Raw genomic sequence first — 22008 nt, forward strand, 5'->3', positions numbered from 1 at the left:
TTCCGGGGAGATATTGATAAGGCCTCCAGTTTGTAAGGGCTTTGGGTTCCGCTTAACAGGAGTCCGTGGGCAACTCTCGACGATGACATAAAGAAAAGCTCTAAAATAGTTTGAAGCTTTGTTTACGACATCGCTAGTTACCTCAATAAACAGTTTAATTAAGTTTTTTGTTTTTCAATCTTCGTGTACGGGGCCGTAAAATTATTTAATATTTTAAACACAAAATACACAATAACCTAAGACAACACGCGGTTGCCTCGCTATCGGGAACCGACGGGCGGCTCAAGATAAATTGGCGTAAAAATATTTTGGCACATTCAACCCGCGGCCGTGCGTTGACCCGTGACATAGTGCAAATTAATAGCAGTAAGACCGATTTTCCAGTTACTTGTTGTAGATTTTTTTTATTGCTTAGGTGTGTGGACGAGATCACAGCCACCTGGTGTTAAGTGGGTACTGGAGCCTATAGACATCTACAACGTAAATGCCGCCACCCAGTTTGAGATATGAGTTCAAAGGTCTCAGTATAGTTCCAACGGCTACTCTGCCCCTTCAAACCGAAACGCATAGCTGCTTCACGGCAGAAATAGGGGGGGTGGTGGTACCTACCCGTGCGGACTCACAAGTTGGGAATCCGAACGTGCTTATACCATCATCTTAACTTGTATTATGGGTTAATAATATTACACCGCAACATACCTGGTTTAACTATACTCGAGACCTTAGAACTTATATCTCAAGGTGGTTGGCGCATTTATGTTGTTGTGGATGTCTATGGGCTCCAGTAACCACTTAACACCAGGTGGGCTGTGAGCTCGTCCACCTATCTAAGCATTAAAAAAAAACCTGCTACATCTTAATATTTTCCAGAATTTCCGTATATTAAACGGTTGTCTGAAAGAGATCGCTTTTAGAGATAATACCGATTATTGTATAAATGTGTCTACTTGTTGACTGTTCTTTTTTTATGTTTTGGTGAGTAGTAAAATATATTCTCTCTCTCACCTGGGGTCATCAGTAAGAAAGCACCATCTAAATTTCTGATCGCATAGCCTATAGTGAGCTTACACGGATACATACTAAAATCTCGCTCATTTCGGCCGCGAAGCAGTAAAGAATAAGCCAGCCGTTATTCAAAACATTTGAGGCTTGACCTCATGTCTCAAAGCGGATAACGCATTCGAATGTCCGCTCGTGACCCCATTAATTAAAGTTATAAAACACGAACCCACTCATTCAACATTTCAACTAATGGATCGTAATTTGGTTCGTTGCTAATTTTTAACATCTTCCTATCTAATACATTTCACGTGACCCACAAACAGAGTACTACACTATTTCTGTCACAGCATTGATTGACACTACAAAATACGTCCTCCATTCGGCAGTAGGTTGCAGAATTGTCAGAGACTGATGTGACAAGTTTTTATTCTATGCTATATAGTCAAGTGTTGATATCAGATAAAACACTACAATTAATATTAAACTAATATCTATTGGTATAAAGAGTAGGTATATTGTAATGGAGATGACTAAATATTATGTAATATTGACTAAAATTTACAATTTTTGTTTTTTAATTATTTTTTTATTGGCCTTCTAGGCAGAGGAACATACGGTCCACTTGATGGTGAGTGGTTACCGTCGCCCGTGGACATCAGCAATGTCTACCGTGCCTACCGTTAGAATGAACAGCTCAGCCAACTTTCAGAGGTATTATTCGCGAAGGAACGCTAAATAACGTGAAACATCGAAACTAAGCCTACTGAAATAACTTTCCACTGTGTAGCACGATGATGGTGTACACAAAATTGAAAGAGCCGATTGAAACCTGGACTATGACCTATAGCTCGACGCATTCTAGATTTTTCCTTCCGAAGCTAGAATACAGCTTACCCGATGCTAAGTGTTGGAGGTAGGACCTCTTGTGAGTCCGCGCGGGTAGGTACCACCGCTCTGCCTATTTCTGCCGTGAAGCAGTGATACGTTTCGGTTTGAAGGGCGGGGCAGCCGTTGTAACTATACTGAGATCTTAGAACTTATATCTCAAGGTGGGTGGCGCATTTACATTGTAGATCTCTATGGGCTCCAGTAACCACTTAACACCAGGTGGGCTGTGAGCTCGTCCACCTACTAAGCAATAAAAAAAAGTTGTCGACATCACTTGAATAACTAAGTCGTAAGTGTAAGTATCAATCACAGTTTCTTAATCGTTATTATAATATTTTTATATGTGTATTGAAAAATAAAAGTCAAATAAATTATGTACCATTATTTACGTTATTCAAACGATTTTCTATTTGTTTAGGAGCTTTATAGGAGCTTTAAGGTCTCAATTAAAAATTATATGACGAAGTGAGTTTCTCCTTAAAATCGTGGTAAATAAAATTCGATTACAATGCGAACCATAGAATTTAATAAATCTTGTAAAATTCTAATAATCTATGTAATAAAGTGCCGCAATCTTGCCTATTTCTGCCGCATTGTTCCTGTACCGAGACTCCGGCCTCTCAAAAGTGACACTTAACGCCAAACGAGCACTAAGCTTGGTTGCCCGTAAAACTGTTTTAACGTGTTCTTCTTTAAGAACACATTAAAACTGCTCTGAAGGGGTCGTTCTGAGGGGTTGAACACCCTTAAATCAGAACGTGGAGCTTTACTTGTACCCTGAACTTTGCCACAATTACTTTGTTTTTTTGGAACGGACCCACGACCCTGTCGGCCGTAAGTGATGAAATGCGGTCATCCCCCACCGCTGTAAGTGACGCTTTTTTTTAGATCTTGTTGTGTCGACTAGTTAGCGGTCCGTCTAGCGTTGGATAGTGCCCATGGACATCAACAACGCTGCAACCAACACATAAAATCTAGATCGTATAGTTTATTTTGCGGGTTGGATTTTCCGCGCACTGTGTCATCGGATGGTAAGTGAAGATTATATTCACATAACTATTTACATACGTGAGTAAGGCTTGGAATACTGAAGGCTTGAAACCCCCACCCTGCCAAAGCTTAGAAGAACTGACGGTGAATGCATTTTTGGGGTAGATAATCGGGTTGCAGTAGTATCACCACGAAATACACAGGGTAGATAGATTTGTAAGCTCTTAGCGTACCATAGACATTTTACTGATGGGTAGGACCTCTTGTGAGTCCGCGCGGGCAGGTACCAACATCCTGCCTATTTCTGCCGTGAAGCAGTAATGCGTTTCGGTTTGAAGGGGCGGAGCAGCCGTTGTAACTATACTACGACCTTAGAACTGATATCTCAAGGTGGGTGGCGCATTTACGTTGTAGATGTCTATGGGCTCCAGTAACCACTTAACACCAGGTGGGCTGTGAGGTCGTCCACCCATGTAAGCAATAAAAAAGGCAGTCTCCAGTTGACCTTAGGATTCGAAGGTCAGCTTAAGGCGCTGTTCCAACTACACACATACCGTTAGGTGAACTCACGGGCTCAAATTGAGAGAATTTACTAACACTGACATTAACAAGAGGTATTAATGGAGTCTCTCGCGAGAATGAGATGCTTTACAATAAAAGGTAGCCTACGTCACACATACATTGCTTTCGCCTTAAAAAAAATCATATAAGTCCATTGCTTCGTTTTCGCGTGAAAGTAGATCAAACAAACAAACAAACGCATTTTCACATTTATAACATTAAAATGGATATATATATTAATTGCGATTTGATTCCCATTGCCTGTTTTTTTTTCTTTTAAGAACAAATTTAAATTTTCATAGATTATACCTTACATCATCAATCACAGATAAAAAGGAAGTTCGAAATGCGAATGACGATAAAAAAAAAAAAACAAAAAAAAATGGCGAAGCCTACATTTTCATTTAATAGGAGCAACCGATCAACCGGACACCTGATTCGATACACCACTACAAGCTAAAACAGCTCAATCTAAATCGGTTCGTTTGTTAGTGCATTCAACTTGGTCGTGCGTTGACCTCGACGAATTTCGGCGGGTCAACGACCCGGTCGGCGACCGCGGGTGAGACGGAAGACGCTAGAGCGAGACAACAAATGTAGACACGTGACAATTTGCACCCGGTGATAGTGTAATCAAAATGTAATTTGAAGAATACGAAAGTCCGGCCTTTAGTAACCGCCGCTTATTTTGAGAGATGAGGTCTGAGCCTCAAGGAATTTTAATTGCTAATTGTTACTTAGAAAAAATGTAATTTGAAGAAACGAAAGTCCGGCCTTTAGTAACCGCTGCTTATTTTGAGACATGAGGTCCAAACCTCAAGGAATTTTAATTGCTAGTTGTTACTTAGAAAAAATGTAATTTGAAGAAACGAAAGTCCGGCCTTTAGTAACCGCCGCTTATTTTGAAACATGAGGTCTGAGCCTCAAGGAATTTTAACTGCTAGTTGTTACTTAGAAAAAATGAAATTTGAAGAATACGAAAGTCCGGCATTTAGTAACCGCCGCTTATTTTGAGAGATGAGGTCTGAGCCTCAAGGAATTTTAATTGCTAATTGTTACTTAGAAAAAATGTAATTTGAAGAAACGAAAGTCCGGCCTTTAGTAACCGCTGCTTATTTTGAGACATGAGGTCCAAACCTCAAGGAATTTTAATTGCTAGTTGTTACTTAGAAAAAATGTAATTTGAAGAAACGAAAGTCCGGCCTTTAGTAACCGCCGCTTATTTTGAAACATGAGGTCTGAGCCTCAAGGAATTTTAACTGCTAGTTGTTACTTAGAAAAAATGAAATTTGAAGAATACGAAAGTCCGGCATTTAGTAACCGCCGCTTATTTTGAGACATGAGGTCCAAACCTCAAGGAATTTTAATTGCTAGTTGTTACTTAGAAAAAATGTAATTTGAAGAAACGAAAGTCCGGCCTTTAGTAACCGCCGCTTATTTTGAGACATGAGGTCCAAACCTCAAGGAATTTTAATTGCTAGTTGTTACTTAGAAAAAATGTAATTTGAAGAAACGAAAGTCCGGCCTTTAGTAACCGCCGCTTATTTTGAAACATGAGGTCTGAGCCTCAAAGAATTTTAACTGCTAGTTGGACTTCGACGCAGCTTTCGACTCGTCCGTGGCCTGTTGGGTAAGACGCACGGTAGGTATATTGAATGTCGGTATCGACAAATGCGAATGTTCCAATACTACTGTAAATAAGTAAAAGCCATGGATAAAAGTATGATAACATTGTGTAATAAAAATCAAAATTGTAAAATATTTGCTTTAACCTCGATGTTAGAGCGTCGTCTAAGCCCTCACGGATGGGTACCATAGCCCCGCCTATTTCTGCCACGAAGCAGTAATGCGTTTCGGTTTGAAAGGCGGGGCAGCCGTTGTAACTATACTGAGACCTTAGAACTTATATCTCAAGGTGGGTGGCGCATTTGCGTTGTAAATGTCTATGGGCTCCAGTTTGGGAATATATACGACAAAGGGAAGATCTTCCACCGAGCGGTGACATTGCTCGGTAGACCGACGGTCCGAATGTTGTTGTTCGGAACTTGTATATATGCGCTTTATCTTGAAAATGTCGTAAGCGAGATTCAGGCATCTGTCAATTATCTTGCGTTGTATGATGGCTACCCGCCACATCACTCCCCTCCGAGACTGGAGGTCGTGTCATTTTTTTAATTAGCGTTGTCCGTGCTGAGATTAGCTTGCAAGGGCCAGTGCTGCTCGAAGCCTGCGGTGAGTCGAGGCTGAGCTTGAATGCTGCGTGCGTGTCGCCAGTGCTGCTCGAAGTTTGCAGTGAGTCGAAACTGAGCTGAATGCTGCGTGATTGTCGCCAGTGCTGCTCGAAGTCTGCGGTGAGTCGAGACTGAGCTTGAATGTTGCGTGCGTGTCGTGCGTAGTCCATGTGATGCAGAGCTGCCACGCCGGAGATGTGTGACCCCAAGCGTTGATGATCCGGTCGTGGGCTGCGATGAACTGTAGCGGCGTGATGAGGCAGTGAAGTTGCGTGCCGTAGGACCAGGAAGCGCGGTGAGTCGGCTGCGATGGTCCTGTTGAGGCTGCGATGCTGGCTTGCTGTGGGACGACTGTCAATGACGTTTTATTTGCGAGAATGCGGGGATTGTGGTAGCCGAAATTCTTGATGCGCTGATGATGAATCAGAAGGTTGCGTGTTCAGATCACGTCGGGGTCACCAGTTTGGGAATATATACGACAAAGGGAAGATCTTCCACCGAGCGGTGACATTGCTCGGTAGACCGACGGTCCGAATGTTGTTGTTCGGAACTTGTATATATGCGCTTTATCTTGAAAATGTCGTAAGCGAGATTCAGGCATCTGTCAATTATCTTGCGTTGTATGATGGCTACCCGCCACACCAGTAACCACTTAACACCAGGTGGGCTGTGAGCTCGTCCACCCATCTAAGCAATAAAAAACACAGCTCTAGTTAACACATTGAGACACCCATCGGCGCGTTTACTTAACACGAAGCCGCTGTCATTGTCAATCAACCGACAACTGTTATTAACAAAACGATCCTTTTTCCTGTTTTCGTCACGTAATCCAAATAATATCCTCTAAAAACTCGACAAACGATTCGCTGTAATACGGATCAGAACTCATGTTTATTTGGGTCACTGTTTACGAATACTATTGTTTTAAAATAATTTATTTACAGTACCCGACAATAAATACAGCACCTCGATTGTCCGAAAGAGACGGATAAGTTCGGCTTCGTAGAGCGCTGTCTCTCTCGCACATTGCCGGTACCACCGCCCCGCCTATTTCTGCCGTGAAGCAGTAACGCGTTTCGGTTTGAAGGGTGGGGCGGCCGTTGTAACTATACTGAGACCTTCGAATTCATATCTGAAGGTAGGTGGCAGCATTTACTTTGTTGATGTCTATGGGCTCCGTTAACCACTTAACACCAGTTGGGCCGTGAGCTCGTCCACAAATCTAAGCAATAAAAGCAATAGAAAAACGCAGGCGCTGCCCCAAGGCATTTTTTTTTTTTTTTTTTTTGTTGCCCTTGTAGGCAGACGAGCATACGGCCCACCTGATGAAGAGTGGTTACCGTCGCCCATTGCCTTCAGCAATGCCAGGGGCAGAGCCAAACCGCTGCCTACCGCTTAATACTCTCCACGAGCCTCTGTTAAAGAAGGACATGTCATAGCGCTCGGGAAACACCGTTTGACACTAAGCTATAAGTTACTCCCCAAATACCTACTCTGTAACATCAATTAGTCCAACAATGAATTATAATTTTACTTGTAATTTAGAATTACTAGAGGTCCCGCAGTAGTCGAAATTCGACTATAATTAATTGGAATTGTAAGTTTGTACACTATTATGATTGTATTTTATACTTCTATAATCACAAATTTCGCCAAGACTACACTATAAAAATATTAACAAAGACAAACAATATTTAATCTATTCTCAATTTGACAACAGACGTCAAGAACAAAAGTTTGACAATAAATAAATAGTATGCTTGCGTGTGTGCGTCAAATACATGGTACGTAGTGTGTGTAGTGTGTTCTTTATCGATTTAATGTATCTTTTACGCATTATTTTAAAAAAAATATTAGCATTGTGCACTTCTTCTCTATATTCTCTATAAGTGTGGAAGATTTCATACTCCTCCGTCCGCGCAATTTTCGTAAAAAGGGATACAAAGTTTTTGCTTCACGTATTTAATATATAGATAAAAGCACAAACACAGACATCGCCCACACGTGAATACGACGAACGAATCTGTCTCGAACCGGGGCGATACATTATCGAAAACAAATCACAAATATTTGCTTACGACAAACTTCTGCTATAACTTTGATATTGTCTCTATTACAGAACCAATGACTACACATATACTATCGAGAGGTGAAGGGATTTACTGGTGCCAGGACCTCTTGTGAGTCCGCGCGGGTAGGTACCACCACCCTACCTATTTCTGCCGTGAAGCAGTAATGCGTTTCGGTTTGAAGGGCGGGGCAGCCGTTGTAACTATACTTGAGACCTTAGAACTTATGTCTCAAGGTGGGTGGCGCATTTACGTTGTAGATGTCTATGGGCTCCAGTAACCACTTAACACCAGGTGGGCTGTGAGCTCGTCCACACATCTAAGCAATGAAAAATAAAAATAAAAATTTGATACGTGCTAGTAAGCCACTTCCCCGATGGAAGGTGGAGTCACGCATTGCGCACGTGCATACGATCACGTATGGGACCCATACGAACCATAATACGACATCTCTCGGACAGCTTTACTGGTGGTAGGACCTCTTGTGAGTCCGCGCGGGTGTGTACCACCACCCTGCCTATTTCTGCCGTGAAGCAGTAATGCGTTTCGGTTTGAAGGGCGGGGCAGCCGTTGTAACTACACATGAGACCTTAGAACTTGTATCTCAAGGTGGGTGGCGCATTTACGTTGTGCATGTCTATGGGCTCCAGTAACAACTTAACACCAGGTGGGCTGAGAGCTCGTCCACCCATCTAAGCAATAAAAAATAAAAAAAAGCTTTATTAGAAGTCGGTTAAAAAACATAGTAATTAATGTATCAGGGATATCGCAAGGAATGGAGAAACAAACCTACATAAGTGAATAAAGTTTTATTAATTCAGTATCTGACGTGGGTGAGTAATCAAGCTCACGGCTCACTCGATGATAACGGTAACCGTCATCTTTTTTTTTTATAATCTTGTAGCCTAAAGGGGTATTATACTCCGGGACTGGTAGGTGAGCTCACGGGCTATACCTGAGAGAATTAAAATTTTCTAACACTAGCCCTAGCAAGAGCCGTGCTTCGCAGAATCTACCACCGGATCGGAATCGCGACCCACTGAGAAGATCCGGCGAGATACTCAGTAGATTTTGTTGACGGTGACCGGTGCTTGAAGAAGAAGCCATTTTTTTCATTTCTAAGCGATCCACGTTGTAAGCTGGTTTTTTTTATATTGCTTAGATGGGTGGACGAGCTCACAGCCCACCTGATGTGAAGTGGTTACTGGAGCCTATAGACATCTACAATGTAAATGCGCTACCCACCTTGAGATAGAAGTTCTAAGGTCTCAAGTATAGTTACAACGTCTGCCCCATCCTTCAAACCGAAACGCATTACTGCTTCACGGCAGAAACAAGCAGGGTGGTGGTACCTACCCGCGCGGTTTTACCCGTTTAATTCATCGAACTATCTGGTCTGGTTTGGTTCGTCGGTAATAGTTATTTTTAACGTCCGTATATATTAACTGAACGATATCGAGTTGCGTTATTGTTACAAAAGCCATTTTTCTGTAAGCGTATTATTTATTTATTTTTTTCTCAATAACCATTTGAAATGAGTACAACAACCGCCCGGTAGGAGCAACGTACTCTGCGGCTTAGAAATAATTCGTCGGCGCCATCTGTCGTCGGATAGCGGTACCAAAGGTCAAAGCGTGGGTTAACGAACCATGAATTAGGCTTAGCAATAGATGATTGTGCTATTTTCGGGTTTTGTTTACTCATTGTACATATTTATTATATTGTTCGAGAGTTTTGTTTTTACAAGTGTTTCTTTATTGAGAGCCCGTCGGTCGTACAGGTAAATGTCACTTTATACTGTTATAATTAGAGTCGAAAGTGACTTGAACGTGACACCTGTCATTAAGATTATTGTAATTTAAGTTGTTTTTTTTTGTGATTTTTTTTTAATTCAATATGAATGAAACACGATGCGTTTTGAGGTGATAACGAATTGCTTGTTTCACTCTCTGGTCTCCATAAGCTGCAAGTGTCTTTGTAGAAACTCCGACACAGACCGAACCGTATTTACTAAAGAATATACGTCTGCTGCTGCCCCGGGTCACGTCATTTATCAAGACACAACTAGCCTATGTCGATCCACTGGTATAAAAGCTTAGATAGATAATGTGGAATTCTAAATGCGTGGATTGCTTTAAGTGCGAAGCTTGGTTAGTATTTTAGTGTGCGAGTCATAACTTTCTGACAATTATTCAATAGAAGTACATACGTGAAAGAATATATCGTTTTAATGAAGCGAAAACTTGACTTTGACAGGTTTTAGAGTTGTAACTTAATTCAAATCAAATCATGATAACGGGAGAATATTTTTCCGAATTACAAATGAAACACGCCATATTAAACCGCTAAACATTAAGCGATGCCATCTGTTATCGAAAAGCGGAACTAAAGTTCAAACGACTGCCAAACTAAGTTGAACGACCCCTGGCACCGGTTTATCTTGTAAGCAACGGTATGACGCATAAATACTAACTATCTATATTCATACATATATATATCTCGGTTTTTTTTTTCAATAATGTACATTGACAAGGAAAATTAATACTTATTGTGTTTTAATTGTGACCATTGTTGTATTGTGAGGTTCAAGTGTCGTTTTTTGAATTGAACTTTCATTGTTAACGTCGGGAAATGCGGTATGCTGAGTTAACGAACCTAAGTAGATTCTAGATGTTGGCCCGGGATGACGTCACCGTGTACCCTGCATTTTTATTTTATCCTACCCAGCTGAGAGCCTTGAGAGGCTATTTCAGCGTAACCTTAACTAGTAGGTGAGCTCACGGGGCTCAAACCGGACGACGTTGCTAACACGAACCCTGGCAAGAGCAGTGCTTCGCAGAATCTACCACCGGATCGGAAACGCGACCCACTGAGAAGATCCGGCGAGAAACTCAGTGGGCTGTGTCTGTAGGTTAATTTACTCGCCGAGCCCTTCGTCGCTAGCGACGGGTTCGAGGTAACTAAAAGCACCGTGGGTGGATCGGGAGGATCCGAAATGACGTGTCCCCCTGCCGTGGCTGCCGTAAAAATACTAAGGGATTTAAGGAAGAATACAGAGCAGGGTTCTGGGACCAGTATACTGGCATACAGGATTTACTAGTCACTGATCAGGTTCCACCACCCTGCCTATTTCTACCGCAATGGATAAGATAAGGATAAAGAAGCGTTTATAAACTAGTGGTAAGACGTCTTGTGAGTCCGCGCAGGTAGGTATCACCACCCTGCCTATTTCTGCCGTGAAGCAGTAATGCGTTTCGGTTTGAACGGTGGAGCAGTCGTTGTAACTATACTGAGAACTTAGAACTTATATCTCAAGGTGGGTGGTGGCATTTACGTTGTAGATGTCTATGGACTCTGGTAACCACTTAACACCAGGTGGGCCGTGAGTTTATCCAAACATCTAAGCTTATATTTAGGTATGCATAATATAATTTTTCTAAACATTTGCAAAGATTGTTCTGCTTTCGCAAAGGTCTCCCCCAAATCCTGCTATGAGTTCCAATCGTGGCATATCCTCATCCTTGTAGAGCCTGCAATGGCCTTTATGTCGCTTCCCCAACTTTGAAACGGTCGTCCTTATAATATTTTTCCCCCTCGAGAGTAAAATTCAGTTACTAATTTAGCCCATTTTTCTAGTTTGCTTCTTATTAGATTCTGATTTTTTTTTATTGTCCTTGTAGGCAGACTAGCATACGGCCCACCTGATGGTGAGTGGTTACCGTCGCCCATGGACTTCAGCAATGCCAGGGGCAGAGCCAAGCCGCTGCCTATTTAACTTAGATTCTAATTCTAGCACGAAGCAGGATAGGACCGCCTTTAAATAACACAATTGTAACTTACACAAGTACACCTCAATACGATACCCACGCAATGACATTTAAGGGGCTTTAAAAACATAAGAGATACTTATTAATTGCCTCAACAATTCGCGTTCAGGATAATTTTGTTTAGACATAGTAAATGCGCCTTTTACTGGTGGTAGGACCTCTTGTGAGTCCGCACGGGTAGGTACCACCGCCCCGCCTATTTCTTAAGTGAAGCAGTAATGCGTTTCGGTTTGAAGGGTGGGACAGCCGTTGTAACTATACTGAGACCTTAGAACTTATATCTCAAGGTGTGTGGCGCATTTTACGTTGTAGATGTCTATGGGTTCCAGTAACCACTTAACACCAGGTGGGCTGTGAGCTCGTCCACACATATAGGCAAAAAAAAAAAAAACACCTTGAGATATGAGTTCGAAGGCCTCAGTATAGTTACAACGGCCGCACCTTTCAAACCGAAACGCATTGCTGCTTCACGGCAGAAATAGGCGGGCTGGTGGTACCTACCCGCGCGGACTCACAAGAGGTCCTACCACCGGTAAATATGTATTTAAAATAAACATTTTCCTGAACAATACATTACCGATCACCGTTGCACCGATATCAACATAGTACGGAAAAAAACATATAGCTAAAGCAAGTTCAATGACCGATTAGCTCAACTAATGACGATAAAAGAAATGATATAATCATTACGGAGAGGTCGTTGGCTCGGTTTTATTTTGGTCACAGTGCCACCTGTTGATGGAAAGTGAGTTTCTTTTAGAAAAAAAGTTCTCGGAAATCGAATATTTTATGTTAGGAGGACATTGCCGAGACAGTTACATAGAAACAAATATCTTCTGTTTAACATTAAAAAACTAAACTGTAATCCAGTTATATTTCAATACATCACAAAAGATAGTCTTATAAGAATTCAAACGGTAATTAATTGGAGAAATGAACCGTGGGAAATGATTGCTTAAGATTATGGCTACTGTACAATAGATGGCGCTGTTACAGATGTTTTTAAGTTAAATTATTGAACTTGGGGTAACATGGTTGAACGTAGTAATGTAACTAAGTTTTAAGATATGTACCTAAGTATTCCTTTGAAAATTGAATTAGATAGTAATAAACATTTCCTTTTTGATATTGTGGGTCTGTGTTATTATTATTAAAGTTGTTCAATTCTGACGTTTTATCAAATGGTACCAGTCAATTCCATATTTGGTTCCATTACTTCCATTAGATTAATCATCATGCTCCTGTCCTTCTCCCAGTCATCTGGGGTCGGCGCAACATGTTTTCTCCTTCCATACTCCTCTATCATATACCATTTCTTCGCTCACTCCACTCTCACACATATCGTTTTTCACGCATTCACTTCCATTAGATTGATAAAATCGAAAAACGACATATTTCACAAAAATACTGTTTTTTACTTAATTACAAGATTAAATTATTTTATTTAAGCATACAGAATACAATAAAACATTATCATTGACTGTAACCGCGGTGGGAATTGAATACCACATTTTTTACGTAACAAAAACAATATGGCCGACCCGACGCCTTGTTTTTGGTTGTATGAATGCTTTATTACTTTAATAAGTTCGTTGTTAAGAACAATTGTATGTTGATTTTAATTTCACACTCACTATTCTAATTAAGATTTAGTCTGTTTCTGCAGATCTGTTTATTAATTAAGAAGTTTGTATTAATCATTCTTGCTTCTGATTTAAAGGAATATGTATTGAATTTTTAACAAATCTGCTAGTGTTGTGTGTATTCCTTACACGGTAACCTTTTATGTGTGGTGTTTTTAAATAAGAATATTAACGTATGGGAGTGATGGACAACAGGAAATTTGTAGTTGTAGTAGGTACTGATCCTTAAATTAGTCGAAAGTTACTACTAAGATTTTACATGCTTTATTTTCCCGCCGCAAATAGTGGTCGTGCCATTCTGTGTTCCATAAACTATCATCATACGACTTGTACCAGGGAACATATTGTCGTATAACATTATAGCAGTGATAGCGTTGTCCGGGTCATGTTATTTAGCATAATAACAAAATATCCTAGTCATAAACTGACTGTACAAAATTTAATTTCCTTCATTTTTATTATGAATAAAGACGCCAATGAGATATTCATTGAACATTTTCAAAGCTTACCAGTATAATCGGAATATGATTTTAAAGAAAACAATTCTATGGCATTTACATGGGACGTTCTGTCTCCACAATAGCGTCGACCATCGCGCCTGTATCTGCCGCATTGAATTTCGTTGTATTTTTTTATTGTTTTTTTATTGCTTAGATGGGTGGACGAGCTCACGGCGCATATGGTGTTAAGTGGTTACCGGAGCCCATAGACATCTACAACGTAAATGCCGCCACCCACCTTGACATAACAGTTCTAAGGTCTCAGTATACTTTAGTTCGTACAAACTTTACTATGACGGGTAGAGAGGTAAAGAGAACTGACTTATGTCGGGGTCAATTTGAAAAATTGTTCACGAATGTTCACTACAGCGTTGGATTTTTTTTAATTCGTCTTCCCAATTAGTCGGTTTTCGACGGACGCTTTTTCATACGTGCCCTTTACGAAGACGTCATGAATCTATCGAATCCTTTATAACTTAAATAGCGATGCATCCGAACTCGACAAAGAGGTCGACGTGCAACCTAACCCATGCATCAGCCCGCTGAGTTTCTCGCCGGATCTTCTCAGCGGGTCACGATTCCGATCCGGTGGTAGATTCATTCGCGAAGCAGCTGCTCTTGAGTTGTTAGGTCTATTTTGGATGCGCTCGGGCATCAGCAAATCGCATTCCCTACTGACTGAGCCCTTGCTTACCCGCCTATCCTGGTGCAACTGAAAAGGTCTCCAGGCCATCAGTAATCCTTCATCTCTATATATAAAAATGAATTGCTGTTCGTTAGTCTCGCTAAAACTCGACCGATTCGGATCGGACCGATTTGGCTAATTTTGGTCTTGAATTATTTGTGGAAGTCCAGAGAAGGTTTAAAAGGTAGATAAATATGAAAATGCTTAGAATATAAATAAAAATAACAATTTTGTTATTCCTTTGATGTGTCCCCCGTCGGACGGATTCCTTTTGTCTGTTTTAAGTTTATTTTATACAAAAGTTTAGGTCTTTTATTTATCGATTGAGGCACTGCGCAGTCTGCCGGGTCAGCTAGTCCTTCATAATAATTAAGAAGGATCCGAAACGCGTTGCAGTGAGTAATGCGCAATCGGTCGCTTCTAGAAAGGTCCGTGCGCGCGGCACGTCTCGCGTTATTTGTATTCAACCGGCGGCGGCGCGGATGCACGATTTTCTACTTTTACGAATAGCTTAAGCTGTTATTTAACTTTCATGTAACTGTTATGCGAGGTCTAAATTCTCGGCGTTGGATTTATAAGGTGGGCATGTGTTGTCAGTAAGCGGACAAAGAGACGGTCGGATCCGTAGCGAATGTTGTCAGTCGCTTCTTGTTATCACTCATCTCCGTCAGGTTTGAGCCCCGTGACCTCACTTACTAGCCCGGCGACGCTGACACGGTCTCTCTAGACCATCAGCTTAAGTAGGAAAAAAAAGGCTTCTTGTATTGATGGTTAGACCAGCGGCTCTCAACCACCGCGACGTTTGATATATACGATATTTTTATCTAAAGTGACCCGAGGGGATTGCTTCTCTGAAGTGTATACGCGATAAATACACAACTTTTCAAAAGATTTTAACTATAAAACTAATGACAGATGAATGATGTATAATTGAATAAATTTACCCATAACTTTATTTCGACTATCAAACATTTTTGCACGTAAGCTAAAGACTGGCCGTCGTCTAGTCCCGATCTTAATCCGCTGGATTATGATTTATGGTCAGTTTTAGAGAGTACGGCTTGCTCTAAACGCCATGATAGTTTGGAGTCCCTAAAACAATCTGTACGATTGACAGTGAAAAATTTTCCCATGGAAAGAGTGCGTGCTTCTATTGATAGCTGGCCTCAACGTTTAAAGGACTGTATTGCAGCCAATGGAGACCACTTCGAATAAAAGTTTAAATTGTTTTATATTTATGTATTAAACTAACACATTGTAACAGTAATAAATGTTATTTGCCATAGATTCTTTTTAATTTTTAATTGTAACAGTATTTATGGCCAGACTAAGTATATAAAAATGAATTGCTGTTCGTTAGTCTCGCTAAAACTCAAGAACGGCTGGACCGATTTAGCTAATTTTAGTCTTGAATTATTTGTGGAAGTCCAGAGGAGGTTTAAAAGGTAGATAAATTTGAAAATGCTCGGAATTAAATAAAAATAACAATTTTGTTTTTCCTTTGATGTGTCCCCTGTCGGACGGATTCCTTTTGTTTGTTTTAAATTTATTTTATACAAAAGCTTAGGTCTTTTATTTATCGTTTGAGGCACTACGAAGTCTGCCAGGTCAGCTAGAAATAAATTAATATCTATATATTAATACGTGAAGCAAAAACTTTGTATCCCTTTTTACGAAAATTGCGCGGACGGAGGAGTATGAAATTTTCCACACTTATAGAGAATATAGAGAAGAAGTGCACAATGCTAATATTTTTGTTAAATAATGCATAAAAAATACATTAAATCAATAAAGGAAACATTACACACACTACATACCGTGTATTTGACGCACACACGCATGCATACTATTTATTGTCAAACTTTTGTTCTTGACGTCTGTGGTCAAATTGAGAAATAGATTAAATATTGTTTGTCTTTATTAAAAAAAAATTATAGTGTAGCCTTGGCGAAATTTGTGTTTATAGAAGTATAAAATACAATCATAATAGTGTACAAACTTACGATTCCAATTAATTATAGTCGAATTTCGACTACTACGGAACCTCTAGTCGCACATAAATGTCCTAGTTTTTTTTTCCTTCCAGTATCCGTTTTGGCGATAACGGATTTCCGTGGAACGAGAAATATATAGGGCAGTGTTTTATTGAACTCTGACCTTGCGGGCGTCGAGGATCAAGGTCGCGGCGCCTGAGCTAGCCCGAAACGTGCGTATGACCTGGGCGACCTACATATGGATCAAGTTTGAGGTCAATGCGATTCGCGATATTTTGCCGCGGCGTCACACCGGCTCGCTTCGTCCGGGCAAGCGGCAGTTTGAGATTAACTGGTTATCGAAAATTGAAATTGCCTTTAGCTACCGCGAAACGATGTACCCCGGATACCGCAACACTGTATTTAAGCTTCAAGAGTGTGCCTTCTGAAACCTAGTCTAGTTTATAACGGAAATAATTGTGAATATTTTCGGATAGCTCTTTAAATGAAAAAAACAATTGCAAATAGAATGCTTTAACAAAACCGACTTCAAATAGAAAAAAAAAAAGATATTCCAAAACAAATTAATATACACTAAAAACAATAATCATCGAAATCGGTTGGCGTGATATTGAGTTATTGAGTTATTCATCTATTTGTCGCGCACGTACTTAATGCAAATTTAACACTTATATGGTTTTCTCATGGATACCATTATCAGAACACGGTAAGCGTCAGCTTTCCAATAAAAAAAGAATCATCAAAATCGATTCACCCAGTCAAAAGTTATGAGGTAACAAACATAAAACAAACAAAAAAATACAGTCGAATTGAGAACCGTAAAAAGACGTTTAAATAGAATCTATATTCTCAAAAGCATTCGTTACAGGTTTTATTCAAAATTCAACGTAGCTCAATATTGTTTAGTAGCTGACCCGGTAGACTTCGTAGTGCCTCAATCGATAAATAAAAGACCTAAGCTTTTGTATAAAATAAACTTAAAATAAACAAAAGGAATCCGTCCGACGGGGGACACATCAAAGGAATAACAAAATTGTTATTTTTATTTATATTCTGAGCATTTTCATATTTATTCACCTTTTAAACCTTCTCTGGACTTCCACAAATAATTCAAGACCAAAATTAGCCAAATCGGTTCAGCCGTTCTCGAGTTTTAGCGAGACTAACGAACAGCAATTCATTTTTATATATAGAGATGAAGCAATGTACGCAAATCAAAGGCAAAAGATATTCATTGTTAAGTACATTTTTTTTTTTTTTTAGCAATCATTGCGGAAATTAGGGATGTCATTTTTGTCCCGTAATAAAAATGTTTATATGAATTGCTTTATTTCCCTTAACTATAGCGTCCTTAGTTTGAATCAAAGATAAACTTTGCAGTCAAAACTTTGGTACTCCGCTTTTGTACTGGGTCCGACGAGTGAATTAACATAGACACAGCCCGCTGAGTTTCTCGCCGGATCTTCTCAGTGGATCGTGTTTCCGATCCGGTGGTAGATTCAGCACTGCTCTTTTTAGGGCCAGTGTTAGCAACACTCACGGTTTGAGCCTCATGAGCTCACCTTCACGTCAAGGAGAAGCTGAAATAGCGTCTTAAGGCTATCAGCATAGGCAGAGAAAAAAACCGCTTTTGTGTACGCCGATATCAGATCTTTAGGTCACAGATGAACTGAAATCCTGGTAGGAGTTTCTACGTGGTAAGAAGCCGGCGGGGTGGTGGAATGCACTGTGTTATTATTCCGGCCCCTCGAAGTTTCGCAAGAGTTCTAATCCTGCCTAACCTTCTTGGGCGTAAAGCAGGATCGAAATCACCACCTCCTACCTATTTCTGCCAGCCTGGTACAAATAAGACTTCGACATCGTATCTTGAGGTGGTTGAGAAACAGTAACAAATGTCCAAGGACATCATATCACTTGCCTAATTCTTTTTTATTTTATGTTTTTATTGCTTAGATGTGTGGACGAGCTCACAGCCCACCTGGTGTTAAGTGGTTACTGGAGCCCATAGATTATACACTTAATATATTTGAGACTGGAGCCCATTGACATCTACAAAGTAAATGCGCCACTCACCTTGAGATATAAGTTCTAAGGTCTCAAATATAGTTACAACGGCTGCCCCGCCCTTCAAACCAAAACGCATTACTGCTTCGCGGCAGAAATAGGCAGGGTGGTGGTAAGTACCTACCCGCGCGGACTCACAAGAGGTCCTACCACCAGTAGATAATTTACATGTTATTTATAAAGTAAGTTTTAAAGACTAAACAAATTTTAAAAACATTATAACGTTAAATTCAAAGAGTACCTTTATTACTGAACTATTATAGGGATAGTGACTTTTCTAATTGTTCATGTATTCTGAAATGAGTCTATCTTGCTCTAACTTGTTTGTTTCATAATGGGAGTACACGAGACAGCTATGTTTTGTGTGCAGCGTCTCGTACTATATCGGGTTGAATATAGTATTCGACCGTTGCTCTTCCGCTGTGTCGTTCTATATCAACGCTGGACATTAATTAAGTATATGCAACTTTTTATCTACGCAAGCTTATTATAAGGTCCAAAATCGTGTGTGTAATTATATAAATTTTATTTTAAAGTGAACCCTGATAGAAACTGTCCGCGTCGTTTTGTGTGTAAAATAGTTTGAGTTTGTTTGCTTGCTTAAGAAGTATTTACTGAAACTAGTGGCCCCGCAGTAGTCGAGATTCGACTATAATTAATTGAAATTATAAGTTTAAACATTATTATAGTTCTATTGTCAAACACTATTATTATATATCGATAATGTAATCGAAGAATTTGCTAAAACTGCACTGTAGATCAATAATGTTAAAGACAAACAATATTAATCTATTTCCAATTCGACTCCAGACTTTAAGCAATAACAAAAGTTTCCCAATTGACAGTAAACATAGCGTATATTTTTATGTATGTGTTATGTCAAATACATGGTAGTGTGTGTAATGTTTTCTTTATTGATTTAATGTATCTTTTATGCATTATTTTAAATAAATATTAGTATTGTGCACTCCTTCTCTATGTTCTCTATAAGTGTGAGAAATTTCAACTCCTCCGTCCGCGCAATTTTCGTAAAAAAGGGTACAAAGTTTTGGTTTCAAATAAAATTTTCCCGCGCAAAGCGAAACTTCTTTGACGTTTAATGTCTTTGTTCGCGCTCGGAACAAATAATAAGGAGGTTAATTGTGGAAGTAATGTTTTATTTTATTCTTACATAGTTCGACAATTAAATTTTTTTTAATTAAAAAAGGCGCCAAAGTCAACTACTTTTTTTTTAAGTGATTTTATGACCTGGTGTTATGTTATGCCCCTCACACTAGTACCTAAGTCATATATCAATTCTCATAAACACATAATGTACCCTAACTCTTAGTTCTTAAGTTCTAAATCATGTTACTATATAACATACTTATTTCCTCATGTTACTAAATCATATGTATATTGTTTACCTTACTTCAGATCTTCATTTGGAATTAGAACATTTGTTAATATTGTATTCCTTTCACATTGGTAAAATTCCGTCATTTACTAATTATGTCCTTACGGATTCTAAATATGTTTACCAATACGGTTCATAGTCTAAATGACTCATTTACTAATTGTTTAGTAAATACTATTCATGTATAAATTCTCTTTCTCCTTGAAACTGAGGAGTTCGTCATCAATCTTCAAGCTCATAACATCGTAACTCTGTCCGTGTAACATCAGATTTTTGTAAAGGATAAATAAATTCAGTGTATATTAAAATAAAGTTTTTTTTAAAACTACAAAACCGCTCACCGCGTAACAAATTTGGCGCAGTCGGTAGGATTCCGCATAGAAATATCGCCAAGACGAAGTTTTAACGTGCATCACCGCATCGCGACGGAACTCACATCGCCAAGCAACAGCAGCAGCAGCAACTACGGGACACACATCGCCCAGCAGCAGCCAGCGACCGCAAGACGACGTGAATCAAGCACGGTAGCTGAAGGCTTTTGAAATAACTTCGCCGAACAGACGAGAGCCCACATGCAGAATCTAATTTTTATTGTACTGTGGTAAGTGGTTTTTATATGCTCTGAATTCATCCTTAATCCTTAATCTGTTACACAATCCTAAATCTTTTTCCTAAATCATATATATTGAACAAAATCTTAAATCAAATCTTAAATCTTTAATCATCTTAAATCATCATAAATCAAATCAAATTCGCGACTTTTGGTAGATTTTTTTTTCATTATTTCTTAAATCATATATTATCTTAAATCAAGCCATTCAAAATGTTTAGCGCAGAAAACAAAAACATGGCTCTAGAAATTACAATTTCTACACTCTTACAATTAATACCAGAATTCAATACATCATCTCCTAGCCAAGTGTATCGATTCATCAGATCGTGCGACTCCGCGTTTAGTTTAGCTTCTGTTCAACAACAGATGGTTCTTTTAATATACGCGTTGAATAAAATCACTGGGCCAAGTTCATCAGACGTTCATGCCAAACAATTTTCATCATGGTCTGACTTAAAATGCTTCCTAATACAAAAGTTTTCTCAAACTAAAACGTTAGGACATCTTATGTTAGAACTACAATCCATGTTCCAACAATCAAAAGAAACTGTTACTGACTATTTTCTTCGCGTGAATCTTTGTCGAAGTAAAATAATAGAAAAACTGTGTATCGAATATAACGATGACACCCTAGAAGGACGTAAAATTACTGCTGAGGAAACAGCTCTCAATGTTTTTATTAACGGCTTAAACTCTGACATAGGCGTAATGCTTAGAACCAGAGATTTCAACAATCTAACTGACGCCGGAAATTTTGCTATACAGGAAGAGAAAATTCGAAATATGAACAGTGCTAGACAAAAACTTTTTAATATAAACCCTAGCACTATTCGATATCAAAATCATGGTCAATCCAGACATATTCGAACTCTACAACCAAACTCTGGCAACCATAATGTTTCAACTCCCTTAAAATCATGTAACTATTGCAAGAAGCCTGGTCATTTAATTCAAGAATGTCGTAAGAGACAATATAATCAAAGAAACAAACAAGATCCCAACAATTCAATTAAAATAAATAATTTAAACTCACAGGCGGCCGAACTCACGGGCAATGCTTCGGAAACCGCGAATATTTAAAGCCCAATACTAAATCAAACGACGTTCTAAACCAATTTAACAAACACAATGAGCAAAAAGCCTTAGACTATAAAAATCAAACTCAGGTCACAGAAAATAATGTTGTTAATTCAGTTCATCGGGAACAAACAGCTATTTTCACCCCTCAGTTCGAGAACAATAGCTCACATAGTTCAGCAGTCTATCGGAGACAACTTAGTGACGTTGCGACTCAAACTGAAGACAGTGACTTCGAGACCTTTGTAGACCCTAAAGCTTTTTCAACTCAAAAATCATCAGAACCTCTTGACAAAATCACAAAATCAAATTCTAAATCGAGTTCTAAACGAAATTCAAAATCAAATTCTAATTCTAAATCAAAAACTAAATCTAACTCTAAATCAAAAACTAAATCTAATTCTAAATCGAATCCTAAATCTAACGAAATCATTAATCTGAATTCACAGTCAAAATCGACTTCTAGCT

The 22008-nt window shown here is 39.3% G+C and overlaps 2 protein-coding genes across 9 annotated transcripts in view; one reads left to right on the plus strand and one right to left on the minus strand.

Annotated features, from left to right (window-relative positions):
- Hr3 (nuclear hormone receptor 3 ROR-beta) overlaps positions 1–22008 on the minus strand; it is a 144626-nt gene that overhangs the window by 47358 nt on the left and 75260 nt on the right. The gene's annotated exons all lie outside the window — the stretch shown is intronic.
- On the plus strand, positions 20674–21930 carry LOC149503398 (uncharacterized). Its single transcript, XM_089735421.1, has one exon. The coding sequence runs from the start codon at positions 20674–20676 to the stop codon at positions 21541–21543; it is 870 nt and encodes a 289-aa protein (XP_089591547.1). The 3' UTR covers positions 21544–21930.

Source organism: Bombyx mandarina, chromosome 02, assembly GCF_030267445.1.
Source record: "Bombyx mandarina strain Sakado chromosome 02, ASM3026744v2".
In the NCBI taxonomy this organism is placed as follows: Eukaryota; Metazoa; Arthropoda; class Insecta; order Lepidoptera; family Bombycidae; genus Bombyx; species Bombyx mandarina.